This window comes from Lampris incognitus, chromosome 3 (assembly GCF_029633865.1).
Source record: "Lampris incognitus isolate fLamInc1 chromosome 3, fLamInc1.hap2, whole genome shotgun sequence".
In the NCBI taxonomy this organism is placed as follows: Eukaryota; Metazoa; Chordata; class Actinopteri; order Lampriformes; family Lampridae; genus Lampris; species Lampris incognitus.
This window is the reverse complement of record NC_079213.1, coordinates 18,962,988-18,989,950: the sequence shown is the minus strand read 5'-3', so window position 1 is coordinate 18,989,950 and position 26,963 is coordinate 18,962,988. Positions and strand designations below refer to the sequence as shown.

Genomic DNA, 26,963 nt, shown 5'->3' with positions numbered 1-26,963 from the left:
GAGGAGGCACTCAGGACACCCACATCCGGCTTCCCATCCGCAGACACTGCCAATTGTGTGTGTAGGTACACCTGACCAAGCCGGTGGTAACACGGGGATTCGAACTGGCGATCCCTGTGTTGCTAGACAACAGAATAGACTGCTACACTACCCGGATGCCCCCATATTCATACTTTCTTTCCACATAGAGAACCATTCATGAGAAAATAGCAAACTAGATCCCCCCCAAATGAGGGGATATAAATTGTCTGGGCAATCACCAAGTCAGTAGTGTCGGCACCATTCTGTGAATCACTAACAAAATTCAGAGCTGGTACAGTTAAAGCTGGTTATAAGACAGCCTGCTGATCTAGGATCGCCTGCGTGATCGCACACCCATCAACTTTGCTTAGACCTCGGAGCTAATTCAGTCTCAGAGCGCTGCTCTGATCCTAAGATATTTTATATGTGTGGATTCAGGTCACTGCTCGCTGTTCAGATCAGCAACTCCACGGAAATGATTTCAATATCACACTCAATTATTGCTTAGTAAGAGCCTTCCTTTATGGTTTCCCCATTTCCTTCCGAAAAGAACAAGATTCAAAGGAAAAATGGATAGGATAAAAAATGCATTGGTGTGCTTTGAATCACTGCAACTGTTTTTGTCACATCCTGGCATTAATTGCAAATCCCTTGCTGTTTACCCGCCATCAGCACCTGAAATGTGTCTGCGGGATTACAGTGAGTCCTTTTCCAATCTGCATCAGACTACCAAAGAAGGGTGTAACAAACCAACGAGCGCCCACACTCACAATCTCTCTTCAAATCTGCTATGGAAAAAAGGGAGAAAAAAAATGTGATTGAAAGGTAAGGGGGGGGGGGAGTTCACTAAGAGATCAGCATGGTTCCTCTCCCAAGGACACAGCTGTCTATCTCCAAAGAGCCAGACCCAGATGACACACACACACACACACAGAGGAGAGAGACAGACAGACAGAGAGCGAGAGATCCCTATCACAGGATGACTTCTGACTATGGCCTCCACTATCAGTCTGGTCTGACTTTGACTATCCAATAAAAGACAGCTCTGCCTCCAGAAACACACAATAGTAGGCACAGCTCATTCTCTGATGGCTATCTTTATCAAGAGACCCTCTGCATGCATTAGTATGTATATGACCTTACTTAAATGATTAAAAGAATAATAACCTATGAGGTATAGAGGAAAAGACACATGCATGCTGAAGAGCCTTTTATTGCTGGTATCAGGTGACTACTGCTGTGACTCATCAAGTCGTTCAATAATTCACTTCAACAAAAAGGGAAACGCCCCATCAGCTGTCGATTGGGTTTGAAGATGATGACATCACCACTTAACATAGCTCTGGTACGGCAGGTTAAGTTTAATGAATTTGCTATGGTTAATTTGGGGTTGAAATGTTTATTTCTGTTTTTGAGTGGAATCTTATTCCGTGTCTGCCCTCTAGCCGGGTTATATCCTGGACTGGTACCAAAGCCAAGTGTAGCCCATGCTATTTCATCCATCCATTACCAAAACCGCTTATCCTTACTCAGCTTACTCAGGGTCACAGGGATGCTGGAGCCTATCCCAGCAGTCATTGCGCGGCAGGTGGGGAGACACCCTGTACAGGCCGTCAGACCATCACAGGGGGCGCACACACACACACACACACACACACACACACACACACACACACACCAAGGGACAATTCTTTTTAGTACTGCCGTTTCACCTAACCTACATGTCTTTGGACTGTGGGAGGAAGCCCATGCAGACACGGGCAAACATGCAAACTCCACACAGAGGACAACCCAGGATGACATCCAAGGTTGGACTACCCCAGGGCTCGAACCCAGGACCTTCTTGCTGTGATGCCATTTCATGATCCCAGTATATTTCCCGATGGCCCTTAACTGAGACGGTTCGCTGGAGATCATGTCTTGTTGATGCTCCCTAAAAGAGAAGAGCATGCGACGGACAATAGCGTCATCGCAGCGCGACAGAATCAGCGCAAAGCATGGGAGGTCTGTTGTTCACTGCTGGACGTATAACAGAGAGGAGCCGGGCGATTAGACAAAAGAAAAAAATAATTAGAAAAAATGAACATTAAAACTTGAAAAGTGGACAAAGAAATTAAGAAAAGGACGTCATGAAAGAAATAGAAGATAGGGAGGAAGATTTGACGATACTTGATAGAAGAAGAGGATTTCGCATTGGAGGTGAACACCGGAAGAAGAGACCACTCATACTCATCTCTTTGTATGAGAGGAGAATTCTGACTGTTTTTTTTTTTTGTACACCCCATTCTGAGAGAGCACGGATCCACGCTGAAGCAACAACAGCCTGTTATCGTCATTGCCCCTGCTCAAGAATGTTTGGTCCTAGCAGTAGTGGTAGGAACAGAACGCCTTTTATTGAGCTGAGTGCACTCAACAAGGACTTGTTGGGTACCCATTAATGTTTGTTTTTTTTTCCTGGTGGACCGTTTATGGGTCTAGGATTGTTATTATTTTGTGTGCAAGTTCCAGTTTATAATTATATAAAAGGTCAAAAGTGCCTCATTGTGTCTGCATGTTATTCCTTGAATCACAGACTGTCTAAAGAATACCAGCCAGCCTCCTTATAATCTGGAATTGATGTACCACTGCAATTGCATATTGCAAATCTTAAAATACAGTGGGTTACATAAGCACAGATTTCAGTCTCAGCACCAGATACAGATACAGATATTAAGGGTGTAGACAGCTGGGAAAATTCTTGCCAAAATTAGTCAAGTCTCAAAAAGTTGTACTCATGGATGAGCAGATACATGGATTTGAGGTATGTTTGATGCTTTTGTTCTACAGAATTTGTATTAGATGATCTTACAAAAATCTGAATGTGATTTGTTAAATGACACAGTGGAGATGGTTGTGGACTTCAGAAAGAACCCAGCTACACCCACCCCCATCACCCTGTGTGGCTCCCCAGTCGACACTGTGGAATCCTTCCACTTCCTATCCCAGGACCTCAGTTGGGAGATGAACATCAGCTACCTTACCAAGAAGGCACAGCAGAGTTTGTACTTCATGCGGCAGCTGAAGAAGTTCATCCTGCCAAAGCCAATGATGGTGCACTTTTACACAACTATCATTTCTATCCTCAACTCCTCCATCACTATCTGATTTGCTGCTGCCGCTGCCAAGAACAAGGGCAGATTGCAGCGTATCATTCGCTCTGCAGAGGGTGTTTGGCTACAACCTGCCGTCCCTCCATGACCTGTACTCCTCCAGCACACCGAGGCAAGCAGGAAAGATCATGGCCGACCCTTCCCACCCAGGCCATGGTCTCTTTAAATCACTCCCCTCTCGCAAGAGGCTAAGAAAAAAACCAGAACCTTGCGCCACAAGAACAGCTTCTTCCCCACAGCAGTAGGCCTTGCTAACAAGCCCCCAGATACCCAGATACTGACAATGCCCCCTATCCATCCCCCCACCCCCTTTGACCCTCTCTCCACACCATGGCATGATATACACCTACATACATGCACAAACTAATGCACACAGTGCAATAAATATATCTATCTGCCCTATTGTGCTCTCTGTACATAGACACTTTGCATAAGCTCACACTACCCTGTAAATAACTCTTACTCTTCAAATGAATTCCAACTTAAAATTATGATTTAACTATTTGTAAATAGAGTACTTGCCATATTCCTAGTGTTTCCCATTATTGCACCCTACTGCACCTTATTTTCATTTTATCTTGTATATATAATTTATTATATTTTATTATTCTTGTAACCTTGACCTTACTGTTGCTGTTAATTTTTCCCTCTTGCACCAACATACCAAGTCAAATTCCTTACATGTTCTTGAACCACTTGACAATAAATATGATTCTGATTCGAGCATGAGGGAAACAGGAGCAATATAATGAGGTGGGATATGAAGACTGACATTTGTTTCCTACAATCTGTAAAATTCAGTGGAAATTAAATAAACTAGGCAGTAGAGACCATCCATATTAGCGAGCCAGCTTGTGAACTAATCGCAACAGAATGGTGATTATGAGAGTCATTAGCATTTTTTTGGGGTAAAAAAATCTAACAATGCTTAATTTGTTGTAAATCAAGCCCATTTTGCTTAAATGGACTTATTTTCCCCCCAAAATCGCAGTTATTTATTTATTTCCCATGGAGAGAGGAATCAAGGACTTGTTTTTTCCAAAATTGGAGAGTAATTTATTTATTTCCAGTGGAGAGAGATGAATCAACCAGCAATTGGTAGATATTTTTGAAGAAATTGTAAAAAAACAAAAAGAAAATAATATGTCAGATGAATGGAGAAAGAGCATATTGGTACTAATTTACAAGAAAAAAGGTGATGCTCAAAGTTGCAACAACTAGAGGGATAAAGTTGATGGGACATACAATGAAGTTATGGGAGAGAGTGATTGAAGTGAGACTTAGGAAGGAAGTGACTATAGGGAAAGAACAATTTGGCTCATGCCTGGAAGAAGTACCACAGATGCCATATTTGTACTCAGGACCTTAGCTGAAAAATACATTTAAGGACAAAGAATTGCACTGCGTATTTATTCATTTGGAGAAGGCATATGACAGAGTATCGAGAGAGGAGTTGTGGTATTGCCTCAGAGCGAAGGGAGTGGCAGAAAATTACATCAGCATAATTCAGGACAAGTACAGAGACAGTAAGACCGTAGTTTGATGTGCAGTGGAAACAAGTGAGTTTGAGGTAAAGGTAGGACTGCATCAAGGATCGGCATTGAGCCCTTTCCTGTTTGTGATACCGATAGTCTCACAGAACATCTTAAGAAAGAGCCACCATGGAGCATGATGTTTGCTGATGACATCGTGCTAGCAAACGAGGACAAGGAAAGGTTGGAGAGAGATCTTGAAGATTGGAGAGAAAGAGCTAAAGATTAGAGGACTAAAGATCAGCAGAACAATGACCTTTGTATAAATAAGCAAGTAGAAAGTCCAGGATTGACCTTAGGAGGAGACGTCACAGGAGTTAACGAATTCAAGTACTTAGGATCGACAATACAGACAGAAGGCAGTGGTAAGAAGGAAGTCAAGAAAAGGCCACAATCTGGGTGGAATTCATGGAGAAAGGTAGCTGGAGTAAGTACTTTGTGACAAAAGAATGCCATTGAGGATAAAGGGCAAGGTATACAAATCAATGGTTAGGCTTACCATGCTCTATGTTATGGAAGCAGTGACAACAACAGAGAGGCTAGAATCTATATTACAGGTAGCAGAGATGAACATGCTGCATTGGTCCTTGGGAGTGACTAGAAAAACCCGGAAGAGAAATGAAGAAGTGAGAGCTATGTTCAAGGTCAGAGGAATGGATGAGAAGTTGAAAGAGACAAGATTAAGATTGTTTGGCCATGTACCGAGCGGAGGCATAGACTATATAGGATAGAAGCTATTGGCCCTGGAAATACATGGTAAAAGGAAAAGGAAGGCTGAGGAAAAGATGGCGAGACCAGATAGAGGAGGACTTGAGGAGGGTTGGACTGCGGGAGAGGGATGCATCAGACAGAAAGCTATGGAGGGCAAAAATCCACTGTGGCGACCCCTGAGAAACAGGGAACAAGCTGAAAGAAGTAAAAAAAACAATATCAACATGAAATATGGTTTCACTGCTTTCATTATGGAAAGAAAACCCAACTTCAATTTCACAGAGCTAAATTCATTATATGTATCATAGAATCAGGGTTATAATTGATTTTTATGGTAAGTTATTCATATATGTCTTTTCATTTACAGACAATATTGACTCTAATGCCCAGGAAATTATTTTGTAATTTCAAAATACAATATATATTTTGATAACAGTATTTTGTTGTTTATTTTGATACATCTGCATCTGTGGTATTTCACATTTTTTAATCAAAAAATAGTTTGATGCATTTTTGTATTTTGGGTATTATTCTTTTATTTTTATATACTTTTCTACAAACTAACTCAACTGACTGAGTGCTGAGAAGCCGTGTGAGACATACACCATATATGGCCAAAAGTATGTGGACAACCCTTCTAATTAGTGGGTTTGCTATTTCAGCCACATCCATGGCTAACTGGTTCATAAAATAAAATCAAGCACAAAGCCATGCAGTCTCTATAGGCAAACACTGGCAGAACAATGATCATATTGAGGAGCTCGGTGACTTTCAACATGACACAGTCATAGGATGCCACCTTTCCATCAAGTCAGTTGGTCAAATGTCTGTCCTGCTAGATCTTCCCCGGTCAACTGTAAGTCTGTTATTGTGAAGTGGAAACGTCTCGGAGCAACAACAGCTCAGCCGTGAAGCAGTAGGACACATAAGCTCACAGAACAGGACCACTGAGAGATGAAGCGTAGCACATAAAAATCCTCTGTCCTCGGTTTAACACTCACTACCAAGTTCCACACTGCCTCTGGAAGCAATGTCAGCACAAGAACTGTTGGTCAGGAGCTTCATGAAATGGGTTTCCATGGCCAAGCAGCCACACACAAGCCTAAGAGCACCATGCTCAATGTCAAGTGTTGGCTGGAGTGGTGTAAAGCACACTGCCTTTGGCCGTTGGAGCAGTGGAAACATGTTCTCTAGAGTGATGAATCACTCTTCACTATCTGGCAGTCTGACAGACCAATTTGGGTTTGGTGGATGCCAGGAGAACCCTACCTGCCTGAATGCACAGTGCCAACTGTAAAGTTTGGTGGAGGATGAATAATGGTCTGGGTCTGTTTTCATGGTTTGGGCTAGGCCCCTTAGTTCAAGTGAAGGGAAATCTTAATGCTACAGCATTCAATGACATTCTAGAGAACTGCATGCTTCCAACTTTGTGCCAACAGTTTGGGGAAGGCCCTTTCCTCTTTCAGCATGACAATGCCCCCGTGCACAAAGCGAGGTCCATAAAGACGTGGTTTGCGGAGTTTGGTGTGGAAAAACTTGACTGGCCTGCACAGAGCCCTGACCTCAACCCCATCTAACACCTTTGGGATGAATCGGACCACCGACTATGAGCCAGGCCTTCTCCCCAAAATCAGTGCCCAACTTCACTAATGCTATTGTGGCTGAATGGGAGCGGATCCCTGCTGCCATGTTCCAAAATCTAGTGGAAAGCCTTCCAAGAAGAGTAGAGGCGGATATAGCAGCAAAGGGGGACCAACTCCATATTAATGCCCATGGTTTTGGATTGACATGTTCAACAAGCACATGTGGGTGATGTTCGGTTGTCCACATACTTTTGGCCATGTAGTGCAGTTGTTATAGTAATGTCCCCTCTAAGCACACATTTTTGCTCATTCGTTTGTGGTTTTGGAAAACCCCCAAAAAACAACACCACTCAATTGGGATACTGACAATAAGGCACATCTTATGAAATGTATTAGGTATGAGCATTTTTTTTATCCATCCATCGATCCATTATCCAAACCGCTTATCCTGCTGTCAGGGTCACACACACACACACACACACCCCAGGGACAATTTAGTACGGCCGATTCACCTGACCTGCATGTCTCTGGACCGTGGGAGGAAACCAGAGCACCTGGAGGAAACCCACGCAGACATGGGGAGAACACGCAAAGTCCACACAGAGGACAACCTGGGATGACCCCCAAGGTTGGACTACCCTAGGGCTCGAATCCAGGACCTCCTTTTTATAGTTTATAGAATATATATATATATATATATATATATATATGTAGCAAATATATATATTTGTTATTCAGTTTATGGTGATCACTATCTAAATGTATTGGGTTTTTCAAATTCTTATTTCTCACTAAACTACTGAGTCTACATGTACATCTATTGGGTGAGGACAATTAAAGAGGCACAACTCAAATGGTATAATTTGTATCATTTACTCTGCAAAACGAGTGTCTTGATGGATTTACTGTGTCCCATTGACAAGTACAGGTCAGACACACAACACACTCCAAGTTGACCAGGGTTATGGTGGCGAGAAGCGGTTGCTAAGATGTGATTGGTGACAGTAAGAAATGGGTGGAGATTTAGAGCAGCCAGTGGGAACCAGAACGCCGAAGGGAGGGAAATAAACCAGGCAGGATACTCCCCTCCAACGAAAACGATAAATCTGAACATTGATAATGACAGTTGCTCCTTCATCAGTAGCAGAGCAAACTGCCACAGCTGCCAATTGGCATTAGGCAGACAAACGGACTTTCTGTATTTCTGTGTGGTGAGCAAGCCGTCATTTTCTCCCAAGAAAGAAAAAAAGTGTCGTTATCAATGGCAAAGTTGTTTGCTCAACAAATATTCCCATCTCAGTTCATTTAAAATGTAATAGAAATAGAAATAAATGTATAAGTCTATTGTGAATGAAATGAAAATCCAAATTGAAACTAACGACAACATTACTGCATGCCAGGCAGCCTTTGAAAGCACATATGTGAATACTAAATGCGTAGAGTACCAGGTATATTCTGTTATGTCTTGTACTATAGTATATGTATGTATTGATGTATCAGAAAACCCCAATCAAGACAGGTTCTTGCACAATGACAATGGCATTATAGTGATAAAACAAATAAGAGTGACCTGGGGGTCTGCTGTGGGGTTTGAAAGTGAATCCTCATGGTATCATTTTTCTAACATGGGGGGTAAGGGTGGAGAGCACTTTGCAGACCTTCGACTTTGTGGCTCTATTAAGTGTCTCTCTAACCTTAATAGGCTATTTCTACACAGGCACACTCTCAAACACACAAGCGCACACGTATGAACACACGTACATGCAAACACACACACACACTCAAAGATAATCACACACACTGACAACTGTACACGTGCTCTTTCTTTTCTCTCTCCTACACACACACGAGCCAGCGGTAGGGTGTGGTTGCTATGCAACGCTGAGAGCAAGTCGTTGAGTCCACACAGTTGAAGGTAAGAGCCATTTTCTCGAGTCATGCCTTGTTCTGTCTTTTCTTGACGTGTGCTCTCCAAGTTTTGAAAAAGTAGCTTAATTTAATTCTCACTAAGAACTTTCGTAAATCTGCGTGACCTTGATTATAATTCCCTTCAAAAGTGCTTCAGTCTTGTCTGCTCCCACTTCATAGTGTAGTATTTCCAATTCAACACTCCCGGTGCATTCAACTTTACATCTAATCCATCCGTCTGCTCCCCTCTTTCTCTTCCATCTGCTCCCATTCAATGTGACGCGCTGTCACACGTCTATTCATCCATCAACCCAACTCCCCCCCCCGTCCCTTCACCTAGTCATCCATTACGCATTCATCTAATTCACCCACTTCCACTCCTTCCTCTTCATAATCTGTCCTCCTCCCGCTCCCTTACACATGCAATTCCTCCATCCATCTACCCGGCTCAAACCTTTCCTCGAGCAAGTCCATTCATCCGTGCTTGTATCCATCTATCTCGCCACCCTTCCCACATCCCTTTCTACCCGTTCATACATCCCACCCAGTAAAACCGACCTTCACACTTCCATTCGTCAAACCACTTATCATCAATTCTGTGCCGCTCGATCACCTAACACCCTCGGACACCATCTTCTGTCTGTCCATTGATCTGCCTATCTGTGCATCCCTACCTCCTGGTAGCGTGCGAGTCCTCCGTTGACGGCGGCGTCGATGACCCCGTTGAGGCACATGGTGAGGGGGTTGACGTTCTGCATCTGCCGGCTCTGACACTGGGTGATCAGCGTCCGCAGCTGCAGGTTCTTGTTCTCGATCACCTCGATGGCGTTCTCCAGCGGGCTCACCTCCACCTGTGCAAAGGGGATGTCGACAAAGAAAGGAGGGGTGACTTTCGACATGCCCTATTTATTCAACTGCAGGAAAGGACAGAGAATTAGTCAACATTGTCGAACAATCGATTTCATCCTTAAAGGGAAACAATCAAGATTTTTTTTTCTTTTGGATTTCCCCACCTTTTTTCTCCCCAATTGTACTTAGCCAATTATACCACTCTTGCAAGCACTCTTGCTGCTCCACCCCCTCTGCTGATCCGGGGAGGGCTGCAGACTACCACATGCCTCTCGGTACGTGGAGTCGCCAGCCGCTTCTTTTCACCTGACAGTGAGGAGTTTTCGCCAGGGGGACGTAGCGCATGGGAGGATCACACTATTACCCCCAGTTTCCCCTCCCCCCTGAACAGGCGCCCCAACTGACCAGAGAAGGCGCTAGTGCAGCAACCAGGACACATATCCACATTCGGCTTCCCATCCGCGGACAGGGCCAATTGTGTCTGTAGGGACACCTGACCAAGCTGGAGGTAAGATGGGGATTCAAACTAGCAATCGCCGTGTTGGTAGGCAACGGAATAGACCGCCACGCCACCCGGACGCCCCCAAATTAGTCAACATTTCTGAACAATTGATTTCGTCCTTAAAGGGAAACAATCAAGATCGTCGACATTATCTCTCTCTCGATGGTACGAATTGCAACAGAGGTCGCCGGCTAGATTCGAACCGGCGACGTTGCAACCATGTAGCCAGGCGCTGTAACCATTCGGCTATGGACATGCCCCAAAAACAGTTATTTTCTGATTAAAAAGTTATATCATAACTTTTAATAGCATCAACTAATGGGCTTAACTCTATGATTTATTAGTGTCAGAGACAGCGAGTCTTCCTGGAATCCACAAAAACTGACAATGCAGTCGAATTCATAAAACGTACAACGCGATAACATTTACTGATATAAATAGTACAACCTAATTAGATTTCGAGAAATTTAATGGGTATGAGATAAACATGGCACGAGGAGCAAGACAGAAACAACAAATGCAGAAAAGAAGATTAGCTAAATAAATAAAGCTAAGATATTTGTCACGGGGGACGCTCGGATTGCCTGACAATCAATGTGAGAAAAAGCAATATTATTTTCAGTGGCTGTTATTTCATTTTTGAGGAGAAATCTTCAAATGTGGTCACAGCGATACCCTAGAACTCATGCGCTGTTAAGTTCACGTTTGCAAATTTGGATGGATTTATATATATATATATATATATATATATATATATATATTAAAAAAGTTGTTTTCTTTTCTGGCTTCAATTTTTGATTTTCTGTCACTAATTTCTCTCGCGCTCGCTCACTTACACAGAGCTTAATCCCGCTAATATAGTTTTTGCCAGTTCTCTACTTAAAACGCTGGCACATCGCATTGCAATCACAGAATAACACGGGGGGTTCTCACTCCACAATTTCACACCACGCTTACCAGCGATGCACCAGAGAACATGGGCCTCCGTCAACAGCGGTTGGGATGTATCGTTGTTTTGCAAACACTGGACAAAACAGCATTTCAAATCCTCCCACTCCTTAGAGATTTAAATGAACAGATCCGACCCTCAAAGCATGTGAGAGGATTTATAAGTGCAGTGCAGGGAAGCCCGGATACCAACAGTGGCTGGTACCAGGCTAAAACAGGACATCAGTAGTGGGAAAACTCCCCTTCAGGCCGGCTAACATCTGATGCAAAAGGCCAGTCTTGGCATGTCAATGACAAACCCCATTTTTTCTCTTTCGCACAAAAAGCAGGATGTAAGATCTCTCTAATGAGCGGGAAACCGATAACTCAATACTATCCTAAGCGCACACAGCATTGTTCAATACAGGAAGTGGTTCAGCCCAATACTCGCTATTGACAAACGGTGGTCTGAAAATGCCACGGTAATCCAAAGGTGGAGTCGGAACAAGGCTGTTGCACTTTGGCTGGAGCGCTGGGTGGCTGTGCTGTAGTTAAGTCTCGGCGATGGTGGCGATGCTAGATGTAATGCTGTCAGTCCCTCTCACCAGTTCTCTCTTTTCCACCTCGAACCAGCGGGAGATTCCCGGTAAACTCTGGACCAGGGTCAGCGTGGTCCTCTCCACCCATAGGCTCTGCATTAATTAATATACACACACAGATGTTAGAGCCTCCAGTAATGAGAGAGAGAGAGAGAGAGAGAGAGAGAGAGAGAGAGAGAGACAGAGAGAGACAGAGAGAGAGAGAGAGTGCATGTGTGTGTGTGCAAGATACATGCAGAAATAACACCTATGTGCCCAGAGCCACGCACACACACACACACACACACACACACACACACACACACACACACACACACACACACACACACACACACACACACACACACACACATAATTACTGGCAGCTGGGTAAATACCATGTGGGCATAGCTCCACAGAGATGCCAACGCTCAAGTATGTGCATACATCAAGTACCGTATCTTATATTATCATTCATGTTCCGCCACTTATCCTGTCAACCTTCATGCTTGTCAACACGCCCACATCCCACAAGGTCAAGAGCGAGAGAATGTACTCTGATGACATTTAAAGCATGGAAAAAGTGGGATTCACTACACGCAGTTTCAGTAATAGAGATTTTATTCACACTTAAAACTGAAACCTTCGTGGAATGTTTGATCCACACACCAACAAAATTAAATAAATCCCCCCCCTTTTTCTCCCCAATTGTACCTGGCTAATCACTCCGAGCCGTCCCGGTTGCTGCTCCACCCCCTCTGCCGATCCGGGGAGAGCTGCAGACTACCACATGCCTCCTCCGACACACGTGGAGTCGCCAGCCACTTCTTTTCACCTGACAGTGAGGAGTTTCATCAGGGGGAAGAAGCGCGTGGGAAGACCACGCTATTCTCCCCAGTCCCCCTCCCCTCCAAACAGGCGCTCCAACCGACCAGAGGAGGCACTAGTGCAGCGACCAGGACACATACCCACATCCAGCTTCCCACCCGCAGACACGGCCAATTGTGTCTGTAGGGGCGCCCGAGCAAGCCAGAGGTAACACAGGGATTCAAACCGGCGATCCCCATGTTGGTAGGCAACGGAATAGACCTCGAAGCCACCTGGATGTCCCTAACTAATAAAGGAGGGGTTACAATCTAATTTGTTTACTGATGCATTTATGTGTGGATGTGTGTGTGTGTTTTATGTACTTAACCACACACCTTGCTTGCTATACTTGCTGGTTTCCCATTTGGTTGGTTCAGCGGGGAACCAGGATATCAGGTTGGGTTATTCACCAATGCAGAATGCTTCATCTCGATCCAATCACCCCGTATCTCAACTTTAAAACACTCAGCGATACAACTTTTGTTCAGAATTTGAAACATACCACTGCCATTTAAAACCGTCATAAACTGTGACAATGGTGGGGTTTCTCTAACTACCGTTCAAAAATCCAACCATGCTTTCCATCTTCATCTGGAGCTCCGGATACGATCAGGCCGGAAAAAAAACAAAACTGAATATCACATGAGAAAAATGAGCTGTGCCTTAGGAGCAGCGAGAAGAAAGAAAATGTGGCAAAAAAGGGAATACTTAACCTTTGTGTAAATTATTTGTGGGCAGCAGTTCCCCTGTTGAGCGCGAGGGTTCTCCAGTTAGACGTAATTTATCCTGCTAAACCACTCTGTGATAAGATGAACACGCCACATCCTGAGTGATGTATACGCTCGTCACCATGCAAATGATTACTATACACATTATCCCCCCCTGCAGGCCACTGCTGTCTTACAAGAATGGGGATGTGACACTGTATGATCCAATTTGGCCACATGGCCTTGGTGGGCAAAAGACAAACATAGTGAGAGTGTGTTAATGTATGGCTGTGCATATACTGCATTCAGTGTGTGTGTGTTTGTGCCTGTGTGTCTTTTGAGCGTGTTTGTGCGAGTGTACATTCACAGTAGGGACCAAGTGTGTGGTGTATTTTCTGGTTTATGTGTGACATGAATGTTTATGACCATAACAGCATTGCCTGTGCAGAGTACATGTGTATATTTTTGTGTGCATGTCTGGTTGCATTTAAGTGTGTGTGTGTGTGTGCGTGTCTGTTTGTTGTGTGTGTGTGCATGTGTGTGCATGTCTGTGTGTGTCTGTTTGTATATGTGTGTGTGCATGCATGTCTGCACATATATGTGTGTGTGTGCATGTCTGTCTGCATATACATGTGAATGTGTGTGTGTGTGTGTGCATGTCTGTTTGCATATGTGTGTGTGTGTGTGTGTCATGTCTGCATATATGTGTTTGTCTGTTTGTATATGTGTGTGTGTGTGTGTGCATGCATGTCTGCATATGTGTGTGTGTGTGTGTGTGTGTGCGTGTCTGCATATAACATGTGAATGTGTGTGTGCATGTCTGATTGCATATGCGTGTATGTGTGCATGTCTGTTTGTTGTGTGTGTGTGCATGTGTGTGCATGTCTGTGTGTGTCTGTTTGTATATGTGTGTGTGCATGCATGTCTGCACATATGTGTGTGTGTGTGCATGTCTGTCTGCATATACATGTGAATGTGTGTGTGTGTGCATGTCTGTTTGCATATGTGTGTGTGTGTGTGTGTGTGTGTGTGTGTGTGTGTGTGTGTGTGTGTGTGCATGTCTGCATATATGTGTTTGTCTGTTTGCATGTCTATTTGTATATGTGTGTGTGTGTGTGTGTGCATGCATGTCTGCATATGTGTGTGTGTGTGTGTGTGTGTGAGAGTGTGTGTGTGTGTGTGTGTGTGTGTGTGTGTGTCTGCATTTGAATCTGGCTGTAAAGAGTACTCTGGCACTAGGCTGACTACAGTTTGCCTGGTTTGAGTTTAATTAGCAGCACAGTAGTCCTCATGAATAAAACATGCACTACACACACACACACACACACACACACGCGCGCGCTGACACCTGAGCACAGGTTCAAACTTCCGCTGCCTACACAGGGCCCTGGATCAATGAACAAGTAAGACAGGGAGAAAAGGAGGGAGAACGCCAGGAGGAGAAGGGAGAGAGGAAGTCAGCTGTGTCACACCAACGTGTTACAAATATGCGGTAGAAAAAAAGCCAAAGCTCAGAATCTTACAATTCTAAAAAATTTGAAATTCCACAAAATTTAAATGTATGCACTCCCGTGAGAATTTCGTTTCTGCAGTGGCTACACATGCAGTCATCGAGAATCCATCAATTTTTATGGGTTTTTTTTCTTCTTTTGGTTGTGCACAAACACGACATTCTTGGTGTGAAAATGAGCCTTTAGGGGGAGTAAGTGAATAAACATCACCAATCTCATTTCTGTATTCGTGTGGCGGTGCATGTTAGTTTTGTGAGTGCCTGTATTCACACATGTGGATATGCAAATTTGCTGTAATCTTTACCCTAACCAATTGGCATTTAACCCCCCCCCCTTTTTTTTCTCCAATTTGTACTGGCTAATTACTCCACTCTTCCGAGCCGTGCCGGTCGCTGCTCCACCCCTTCTGCCGATCCGGGGAGGGCTGTAGACTACCACATGCCTCCTCCGAAACATGTGGAGTCGCCAGCCGCTTCTTTTCACCTGACAGTGAGGAGTTTTGCCAGAGGAGGCGCTAGTGCAGCGACCAGGACTATACTCACATCCGGCTTCCCACCCGCAGACACGGCCAATTGTGTCTGTAGGGACACCCGACCAAGCTGGAGGTAACACGGGGATTCGAACCGGCGATCCCCGTGTTGGTAGGCAACAGAATAGACCGCTACGCTCCCCGGACGCCCAGCTTTAAACCTTTACAAAAAAACTATTCCATGTGCAGCCCCCGCCCCCATGCCTACCTTGAATTCGTTCTCCTTGTCCTTGGTCCCCTTGTGGAAAGGCCGGTCATATCTGAACCTCCAGATGTGGTTAAACTTGTAGAAGCTTTTGATGTTGTCCGGCACGCCGTCCCGCTGCAGCACGTCTTGACTCTCTGGGATGGGGGTGACGGCATAAATCTGCAGGTCTGGAGGCAAAAGACGTCAAGGAGGGCACGGCGGGAAAAGATAGGACCGAGCCGGACACGAAGGCGTACCAGCAGATATGTCAACGACCTCAAAAGAACATGGGAAACGGCATCGAAACAGGCACACATACACACAATGCGTACACAAAACATGGAGGCTTGCACGGGAGGTGAAACCTGGCGGGATGGCAGATTGGTGGGTTTTGTGTTTACGTGCATCGGGTATAGATTTGTGAACTTCTGGATTTAATTTAGCAAAATACTAAATGCACCGACATGCGAACACATGCACACACATATCAAGAGATTACACCCAACAAAGCCTGGACCCACACAGAGGGGTATTAAAAAGAGACAAGGTGATATTCCATAGCATATCTTTACTGCCACACTGCCCGGCATTACCCTGTCAGTATCTTTACAGCCCTGTGTATGCAGAGCTGCCGTTACACCCACACCTTCAAAACGGCAATAAAAAGCATGCAACACCCACCCACCCACACACACACACTGGCACTTACAGCACCCATATAAGTGTTATTAATGTGATGTCATGCAGACACACGTCCATATTTTTTTCGGGGTGGCTGCTGCACCCGCAGTAGCCTTTTAATACACGTCCACACACATACTTGTAAAGGTAAAACTCACATTCTCATTCTACCTGCACCCGCGTACCTTGCTCCGCACCCATTTCTGCACCCTGCCACCAATTACCCCGTCTTCCCCCCCTCTCTTCCCCTCCTAATCCCCGCGTCTTTCTCTAAATGGCTATTGAGAACAAGAAAACGACGGTCTCACAATCCATACAGAATCCACACATCCCTGAAATCCCCCCAAAAATCAAACCACTCAAAACATCACTTTCTCTCACTGTCCACTTCAATGTAACGTACGTCTCATCTTTCACAAAACCAGAACCTTCTCTACATACCACTTTCTTCTAACGTCACACTTCAGCCATGCACCTTCAGATGTCAGGCCCTCGAGCTGATGCTCGTATCCGGAGAAAGCGAGGATGAATGTCACAGGAAGTGAACGTGAACACTTGGCAGCTCAAATATTACGAGTGGTCAATGTAGTAAGTCCGATGCCAAAGTGCCCTGATGGAACAAAAGACATAACACATTTTTCTTCACTCCTGGTTACGCTCGCTAGAGCGAAAAGAGCTCTGTGGAAAAGGAAGCGCAACAAAAGTTGAAATGTAAATTTTCTCTTTACCAAAAGAAAAGAGAGAACAAAACCTAGAGTAAATTCCCTGTGAGGAGACGGGTAACACATGATGGGAGTGGGATGGGGATCGGCGTGTTCCCATGAGGCACTAAATCTTCATCATCATCATCAAAACCAGTGCAGAGTGATCCCCTATACCAGGGATAGGCAACATCTTCCAGAAAGGTCCAGTGTGGGTGCAGGTCTTTGTTCCAACCAAGGAGTTACACACCTGAGTCTACAAATCAAGGTCCTTAGCAAAGACTACTGGTTGACTAATAGAATCAGGTGTGTAACTGCGTGGTTGGAACAAAGACCTGCACCCACACTGGACCTTTCTGGACCATGTTGCCTATCCCTGCCCTATACGTATGCCAGTACAGGTTAGGACAGCCATGATGAACATACATTAATTAATATGCATGAGTGTGTGTGTGTGAGTGTGTGTGTGTGGTAGAGTAACAAGGATATGGATGCGCATGCTATCTGGGAGAGAGCCTATCGATTAACGATAATGATAACATAGCAGTGTGCAAATTTCGGTAGACCATCCCTGCCTTGGCCATCCAGCAGCTTGCTGTGGGAGGTGACTATGCGCACACACATGTATGTGTACACACACACGCTCTCTCTCGCGCTCGCACGCACACACACACACACACACACACACACACACACACACACACACTGCATATATACATATATAGATACAAGCAAGCAGAAAAAAAATGCATGCTAAATCAGTTATGCTATCTTTGCTTCCTCCAGCAGCTTGCTGTGGGAGGGGACTATATATACACTCACTCACTCACACACACACACACACACACACACACACACACACACACACACATGCCCCACCACCAAACCACTAAACCAACCCCTCTAACATGAGAAGGAAACATGTTATCTATGGTAGACCAAAGGCACATAAACACAGGCACAGAAGCAACTCAATACAATGCAACACAAAATGTATTGGCTATCGAACATGTGCATTCTTGCATGCACAACACACACGTGTTTCATGTCTCCCTGCCATCCTCTGTCTCAATCTGATTCACTCTTGGTTTCTCTTTCTCTCTCTCTCTCTTTCTCACTCTATGTGGGACAACAGCTGTCCCGTCAAATGGAGTGAGTAATTAAGATGGCTCCCGCATTGTACAGACACCGCTGAATACCTATCAGTACCCTCCATGGGTAGGCCTATACAGTATATCTCACTAACGGACGGTGACTGGGTGTTTGTGTAACAGGTTTTGCTTTTTCTTTTTTGTTGGGTGTGAGAGAGGACATGGAGAGGCATGCTGAGAAATGTTTCATTGCATCTGGCTAATTATACTGTATGGAGTGCGCCGTGTGTGTAGCCTACATATGAGTGAGTCGGTAATTGAGAAGGAGAGAGACAGCGAGAGAGAGAGATACATAGACAGACAGAGAAAGAGAGATTTGGAGGCAGGTGTATTAAGTAATCATTTCCACCTGTTCCCACAACAGTGTGTGGTATACGGTGCAGAAAGCTGCATATTTATGAGTGTACATGTATGTGTGTGAACACGTGTAGACAAACGCATGCGCATTTGTGTGAAAATGTGTGTGTGCAGTGTGTGCTTATGGACGTGTATAAATATATATATGTGTGTGTGTGTGCACTGTACAAGCAATGTGTGTACACTTATGCACATGCATGTGTGTTAATGTGTACCTGCATGCCTTTGTGTGACTATCTGGTAATGACTCGTGTAGGGTGACTGGGTGTCCCGCTTTATGCAGGCGGGACTGCACAGCATTTTCATCCCTTGCCCTGCGTCCCACGTAAAACAATGTCCCGCATTCTGACTGGCTCTAGTTTTCAAGTCAAACCACTGCAGAACAGACGCTTTTCTAAAATCTGGCTTCTATCCCACAGCTGTGAAGAAAGCAGGCAAGGCTGTCATCACGGAGCTGTGTTTGAGGTCAATCAAACTGCGCACACATGGGTCAAGTGCAGGTTAACCTGTCACCGTCTTTGCTGCGTACGCAACGCTGAGCAGAGTGAACTGCAAGTCACCACAAAGTCACAAACAAAAGGAAATGCAGCTGCAACAAAGACTGGGAAAATACGTGACGCCGATGCAAGGTGATTCTTAAGACTTTGTTGCAAAATTTGCCAGTTATTTTTCAGTTTCACACGGGGTGGGGGGTTTCGATGTGAAGCAACACAGTACATGTTAGTCTCACAAGAAATGTGTAGCTCAAAAAGAGATGTGCCCATCTATGGACTCATTCCTACTGAAACCTAAAGCTGATTGCCAGATAGATAAACAACTAGCATTTACCAGCACTCCCAATCATACAGGTCAGCAGACTGTGGTATAAAGGTTAGCAACGGTCATTTTTCCAGACCCAGAGATTGCAAAAAAACCAAACCTTGTGGTCATAAAAAAGCAGCGTCCATAGTTACAGATGTGCATCTAGTATACTTGGAAGAACAGAAGCCATAACTTGAATCCAATGGCAGCAACTTGTCTACTCTTTTTTTTATTTTACAGTTTAGTCAGATTCCATGCTGATGAGTAGCAGCACTGTACTTTTTAACAGTTATCGGGATAGAAAAGGGGACTACATGAATGCAAGCAGACTTATCACGAGACCACAAGAACTGTGAAACTTTAGCTTGTTTTTATGCTCACTGTCTTTACTGAGGAAAGTTGCATATTAACTCCTTCGCATGTTAAGGGTCTAACCTGTAACCTGCCTAGTATATTGAGTGCAACTGAATCAACCGGAGGGCAAAGCATAGAGATGTTTGGAGCTAAGAGGCAGGATAGAAACGTTTGTTTTTTAAGTTAGATAGACATTATATCACATTTTTAGACTACCTCTTAGCACTGGTAACGTGTCCCACACAAACATACTCCATCCCACATTTGGTTTGTCGGGCTCTGGTCCCCCTACTGCTGTGTGGCTTCTTCACCACAGAAACAGCTTGTGTTGCGAGCATGTGCATTGTCCTACAGCAAAGGATACACTGAGCCTCGGCCTGGTATATGGTCTGGTCGGGCTGGTTGACGTGCTGCATGGCGATAGCATGAGGGAACTCGTTGAGCATTCGTTGCTGGAAGGCCTCCAGCCTCTCGTAGTCGTGGCCCCGGCACACAAACTCCTTGTTCTGCAGAGGAAGAACAAAGGGAGTGGTGGGGTTAGCGTGACACCTAGTGGTCTTACACTGCAGCCCGGTTTACAAAAAAGAAAATCACAAATGGGGAGAATTGCATCATTAAATGACCGAATAGGAGTTGCTAAATGTCACCTCACTTTCTATTTTTCCTACATAAGAAAATTGGCAAAAAAAAAATCCTGTATTTATTTTTTTCTTCATAGAGCATTGGCAAATAACTGGATTGAGAAAAGGGCCTTGGCATTTCTTACCCTCAGAAAGAAAGGGAACTTCTTTCCGTAGAAGCCCACCCTGAAGAATTCCGGCTCTAATCTTTGTTGGTCCATGATCTTGTCATAGAGAGAGGCCTCCATCATCTAGTTATGGAAAAAAGACAGCATGTTTGTAATGGGCAAGGACTACAAGTAATGGAATCGCTTTGGCAAAGGTCATCATTTATAGATTCATATTTAGAAGAATAAATTACTGCATTTTCTTTTCTGGCATTTCTCTGTGACCAAGCCCTCATCCTTACAACTCACCCTCATCTTGCTCAGATTTCTGTAGTCGTAGTAAGACTCGTACTGGTCAGCCAGCTCCCTGCAAAGAATGATACCATTCTCCCAACACTGGCGACACACACACACACACACACACACACACACACACACACACACACACACACACGCATGCACGCACACATTTTATGATTCATTCATACTTTCATTCATCACAATGGAGCTTAAAACCTAGCCCATCAAAATGTGCGGACGTCATTATTTTGGACGGCCGTGTTTCTGATAGGCCGCCGTGGTTCTGTAGTACCGCTGATCATCCACTGGATTGCAGTAGTGAGCTGACAAGATCAGGAAATGAAGCCATGCAGGTGCATGCGGCTCTGAGCCATCGTGCTAATTAAATGAGAAGCTTCCCTTTCCTGCTGCTTTTTACTCCCAGGGCAGCAAAGCCGGCAGATGGCACCAGTCATGAACTTGTAGGGAAATTGGACTATGAGTAATGAGGAGAGCCATTTTAATGATTCCACAGAGCTATGTGAGCCGATCAGGGGTGCTGAACAGTCTTTTTTTCCCAGGGTTTTTGGAGGAAGTCTGCAGTGCAACTATTCCCTGAAAGTGCAGTGCATTGTGAGTGATAGCTACTATATAAAACTTTAAAATGGGGGGAGAGAGTGAGAGGGGAAGAAAGTGACAGAGACAGCGGTGAATAAATTATGAAGAAGGTACTTTCTAGAGAGGAAGTTGAAGAATGACAGAGCTAAGGAAATGGCTGGAGACAGAACAGGAGTTGGAAAGAAAGATGGGCTGAAAAGACAGACATTAAGATTTAAGCCAGATAGGTGGACAGATAAGGTAAAAGGCGAGAGAGGAACATTCATATCAGTCAGGATTATACACTGCAGATTAGCAATTCTCATGAATTATACATAAATCAATAATTCACAGTGATCTTGACATGCTTTGACTTGTGGTTGAATTAAATTGCATACTAGGCTACACAAACTCAATGCAAACATCATGGTGTAAACAGAGTCATAAGGCATGGTGTTTGTGTCTGTGTGTGTGTGTGTGTGTGTGTTTTCTCCAGCCTACCTTGCCCCTGTCAAAGTTCTGGATGATGGTGAGATGGAGGTACTCTTTCCTCTGCCACTCGCTCTGCATTGGGTAGTTGAGGAATTCTCGCAAAGGTCTCTCTGACCATTCCAGCAGCTCATCATATAGTAGTAGGGTGTAGGAGGCCTCTGCAAAAAAAAACAAAAAAAAACACACACACACACACACTTATTGGGAAGCAGACAACCTCTGTGGCATTTAAGGCAATGATGCAGTCGACTTTGTGTGCAACTCTTAATGGGCCGTGCCGTCAAGCACCAGCCTCCACATTTCCTGAGTCACATAAGGACATCGTACTGTACTGTCACAAAATGCACATATCTCTGAGGAGTTTACCCAGTGCACCAACATTTTTAACAGTTGTACCCTACACTTGTGAAATACACAACCTCTGAACACAAGAGACATGCAGTTAGGAAATGGCTATGATAAAGTGTAAAATTCAGGTAGTGATTAACCCCTTACGTTAATTAACCGCCACTGATACTGTGGCAATCACCGGTGTTGTGGTTGATGGTGATGTTGTCTATATGCTGAAAGCTGTTGTTGACGGGGTTATTGTTGGTATCTTTTTTTTTGATCCCCCCCCCTTTTTTTCTCCCCAATTGTACTTGGCCAATTACCCTGCTCTTCTGAGCTGTCCCGGTCGCTGCCCCACCCCCTCTGCCGATCCGGGGAGGGCTGCAGACTACCACGTCTCCTCTGATACATGTGGCATTGCCAGATGCTTCTTTTCACCTGACAATGAGGAGTTTTGCCAGGGGGACGTAGTGCGTGGGAGGATCACGCTATTCCCCTCAGTTCCCCCTCCTCCCCTAACAGGCATCCCGACTGACCAGGGGAGGCGCTAGTGCAGCGACCAAGACACATACCCACATCTGGCTTCCCACCCGCAGACATGGCCAATTATGTGTGTAGGGACGCCCGACCAAGCCGGATGTAACACGGGGATTCGAACCGGCGATCCCTGTGTTGGTAGGCAAAGGAACGGACCGCCACGCCACCCGGAAGGCCCTTGTTGGAATCTTTTAATCGTTATTGTTGCTATTGTATGCATGCATGCAACCAATTTGCATAATAATATCAATTTAGATGCAAACAGCTTTGATTTCTTCTAAATAATTTCCGCTTCACTTGTGCACACAAACGCAGTAAACTGTATGCTTGTTTCTCTATCCACGCACGCACGCACGCACGCACACACACACACACACAGACACACACACACACACACCCGACTTTCAGGCATACCTGTGTAGTTCTGTGCTTTCAAATGCAGATCGTAGAGCTTGTGTATGTAGCGGATGTACATTTCCTCTTTGTTCAACTCGGTCTTGTAGAAGTTCTTTGAATGTGAGGGCGGGGGTGATGATTGAGGATAAAAACAACACAAAAGAGAGGGGATGAGGGGAAGGAGTTAGTTTGGGGAAGCAGACAGCACGATGAGATGCAAATGAGGACTAAACTCGGACAGCGACAGAGACAGATTGCGTTTTGGGCAGAAGTACAACAAAATTTTTCAGCTGCTGATTAGCTGTGACTTTAGCTATGTCCGCCAACACGCGCCAGTGCTCCTGCAGATGGCGACCCTTACATCAAGATGTACCTACAGCTGGAGGCTGGAGAGCTGAGACCAACAGCTATTTCATCAAGCGTTTCTATATCTCTGTTTGGATTTTTGTTTCTCAGACAACTTGCAGCCTTTTAACACATCTGTTGTGCATCGTTTGTCAGCGTAACAGAGCCCAGACGCTAGTGGCAAGGGGGAGACGACTGCGACTTACCAGCAAACTGACAGTACAGCCAATTTTCTTGCCATCCACTTCTCCCAGTTTCATACAATCCCTGCGATCGACAGAAATGAGGCGTAACAGATGTATAACTCACAAGTTACACAAAGAGCCTTTACTCAGAGCTCTCACAGCATCTGAATACTCCTCTTGGGTGCAGAAACACCATTTTAAGTGATCTTTATGTGCATTTATAGATATATGTATGTGTGTGTCTGTGTGTGTGCTTATGTGCTCCCACCTGTAGTCTAGCAGTCTCTCCATTAGCCGAGTGACAGTAGCAATCAAAGAGATACCACTCTCCCGCCATGTCTCTCTCTCGATCTTTTTCAGCAGGCTATAGCAGAGAGAGAGAGAGAGAGAGAGAGAGAGAGAGAGAGAGAGAGAGAGAGAGAGAGAGAGAGAGAGAGAGAGAGAGAGAGAGAGAGAGAGAGAGAGAGAGAGAGAGAGATCACAAGAAATAGATTTAAAGTCAGAAAGGGACAGAGCGTTCGAGACGCATGGAATGAAAGCGAGGAAATGGAGTTCGGGAGGACAGGACCAGGCAAAAGTAAAAAGAAAGCAGAGCAGCAATGAAATGAAAAAAAGGCAAGAAAGAAATGGAAAAAAAGAAGAGGAAAGGAAAACAGAAATTCCATCACAGTCACTCCGATGATGCCTATCCTTGCCAGTGGGTGCTAGCTAGTAATACAGTGCCACACAGGGCAGCAAGTTAACAGCCTAGTCAATGCTATCTGTGCCAGAGAACCGGGCACTTTCACCGTTTCACCAGTCAACTTGAGTTTTACCACAGGTCTCCGATCTCCAAACAATGCCGGTGAAGCAGATAGATTAATTGGATTTTGGCATCTATGACCCCCCCCACCCCCAACCCCACCCGTTTCCCCCCTTCACACAGACAACATGGAGAGAGTGAAGAGGAGAGCGTCTTACCTAGGGTACGGACCAAACAGAGGAATTCTACTCCAGACGGGAAGCATAGGCGGAATAAATTAATATTAATACGATTAATACCAGCACACACTCACACAGGTTAGTTTAAGGGTTAGTGGAGTTAGTAGCAGGGATATAAATTAAGAAACTAAAAATAAAGGATATACCAACAAAGCTTGATAAAAGCTAAAAAAAAAAAGATTAAAAAAAACAGGCTAAAATCATAATAATTTAATCATAATTAAAGATTTTCAGTTTGGGAATGAGCATTAGACGGCTTCACTGCACCAGTTATAATTTGATAAGATGCAGTGAACATATTCCACAGTTCAGAAACACAAGTTAAACATGGAAATCTTGCAATGCAAGATTCAACCAGTGTGAAATATTCCACAACAATGGTAACAACGGTGGAACGGAGAATGATCGACTATGACAGACGATGGGACAATTACACAAATATCGATAAAGCCCTCATCTGGAACAAATCGCACTTTCATTAACGGATAGAGGAACATCGATTAAGCACATGAGCCTTAAAGTGTGCAATGAATCGATGCTAATGGAATAGAAATTTTATTTATTTTTTACAGGCTCTGTCCTTTTTTTTGTTGTCTTTGCCGTCAACAACAGTCCAATCACTATGTTTGGACAAGAAAAAATTGAATTATCACAGAACAACACAGAACAAACAGAAGAGGGAATGTACAGACACACACAAAGCATGCAGGGGGGGGTGCACAAACACTGGGAACACAGGGGCAACAAGGTGGACAAGAGACTCGCCGCGGGTGGCGTGTGGAAGATGGAGGTGACTAGAGGTCGGCTGTCTGAATGCGAAACACTTACCGCTTGTGACTAATTTATCAGTCTACACTTGCGTCTCATCTAACTACAGAGCTTAGCAGAGCGGCCCCAGGCTCCCCCATTAATAGCATCCATTACTGGTCAGTGCTGTAAAGTTGTGGTCATGACTGAACATCCAGCTCCCGGGATGTTAATGTTTGTGAGTGTATAACCCAAATCTCCCAGGTTAGTATTGTTTTTAGTCAATTTCTACCCCCCCTTTTTTTTCTCTCCCCAATTGTACTTGGCCAATTACCCCACTCTCCCGAGCCATCCCGGTCACTGCTCCACCCCCTGTGCCAATCCGGGGAGGGCTGCAGACTACCACATGCCTCCTCCCATACATGTGGAGTCGCCAGCCGCTTCTTTTCACCTGACAGTGAGGAGTTTCACCAGGGGGACATAGCACATGGGAGGATCATGCTATTCCCCCCAGTTCCCCCACCCCCCTGATCAGGTGCCACGACCGACCAGAGGAGGCACTAGTGCAGTGACCAGGACACATACAGACACGGCCAGACACGGCCAATTGTGTCTGTAGGGACGCCCAACCAAGCCAGAGGTAACACAGGGATTCGAACTGCCGATTCCTGTGTTGGTAGGCAATGGAACAGACCACTACGCTACCCGTCATTTTCTACTATTGTGGAAAAACAACAACAAACTTATAGATTGTAATAAACAGTAGTATCAAAAGTAGGATACCGAGGCACTTCTGCGTGCAGATAAAACTTCAGTTTTTCAAGGAAACTGCCTCGCAGCCCATGTACATGTTCATTGGGATGAAGGATTAACAAAATGTTTATTTCATCTGCATCTGTGAGTGAAAGTGCCTCAGTATATATCTATTTGGACAAATTAAAGCTTTATTTTATTCCATTCAGCCCTACTTGTGTCTTTCTCCTGGGTCCCTCATTAAACCTTTTCGTCTTTCGTTTTCTCAATTTGAGCCCCCTGTGTTTCAACAATAAACGATATGATGGGGAGTACCTGCTGGATAGCCCTAAACACACTACTCTTACCTGGCCCACTTCCATTTAAAATCTACACCCGGTCCCTAAACGGAGACTCGCCCCTGTTAAGTGGCACAAGGGATAACTGACTGTTTGCAAAATAATGACTGACACAGCAATCATCCAATCAGTGCTCGGCAGCCATCTCTGCTGCTTCACACATTTAAGCTCTGACGAAGAGCCATGGAGAGCAGCCTTGATGCAATGTACAGAAGATAAATGCCAGATTACTGAAAAGGAATAGGAAACGGAAATGGTGAAAACTGTGCTGCTGAGGAATTAAACAAGCTGTCAGTATCCTGAGGAATTGAAGGCAATTTTTTTTTTTTGCCATTCCTTTCTCCAAATGCAAATTGGACTTTCAGAAGTGCGTTCTACAGATTTAAAGAAACCATCAAACAGGCAGACTTGCCTCTGCTCAGAGGTAAGTCAGCTACATTTGGCATAACCCATAACTGTGCGGATGCGGCATTGAAATTTTAAATAACCCAGTCGTAGCAGCGCTCATCCTGACAGTTTGCTGAACACATCAGTAACTACGGGAGGCTCTTTGTGTTGTGTATATGACTCTTATTTGCTGTTCTCTATCTCGCTATTAAACCTCTCCTGCCCCTTATCGCCCTCTGCCCAGTCTCCTCTAAGTCCAATAC

The 26,963-nt window shown here is 44.7% G+C and overlaps 1 protein-coding gene across 1 annotated transcript in view; it reads right to left on the bottom strand.

Moving 5' to 3' along the window:
• dock4b (dedicator of cytokinesis 4b) overlaps positions 1–26,963 on the bottom strand; it is a 166,917-nt gene that overhangs the window by 22,964 nt on the left and 116,990 nt on the right. Inside the window, exons 31-41 of the mRNA XM_056276678.1 lie at positions 24,455–24,481; positions 23,763–23,858; positions 23,516–23,576; positions 22,983–23,076; positions 21,711–21,859; positions 20,643–20,729; positions 20,373–20,477; positions 19,971–20,112; positions 15,583–15,749; positions 11,788–11,874; positions 9,579–9,755 (exon numbers count right to left, since the gene is read on the bottom strand). Coding sequence (XP_056132653.1) covers positions 9,579–9,755; positions 11,788–11,874; positions 15,583–15,749; positions 19,971–20,112; positions 20,373–20,477; positions 20,643–20,729; positions 21,711–21,859; positions 22,983–23,076; positions 23,516–23,576; positions 23,763–23,858; positions 24,455–24,481 — 1,192 coding nt within the window. The remainder of the gene's footprint in view (positions 1–9,578; positions 9,756–11,787; positions 11,875–15,582; positions 15,750–19,970; positions 20,113–20,372; positions 20,478–20,642; positions 20,730–21,710; positions 21,860–22,982; positions 23,077–23,515; positions 23,577–23,762; positions 23,859–24,454; positions 24,482–26,963) is intronic.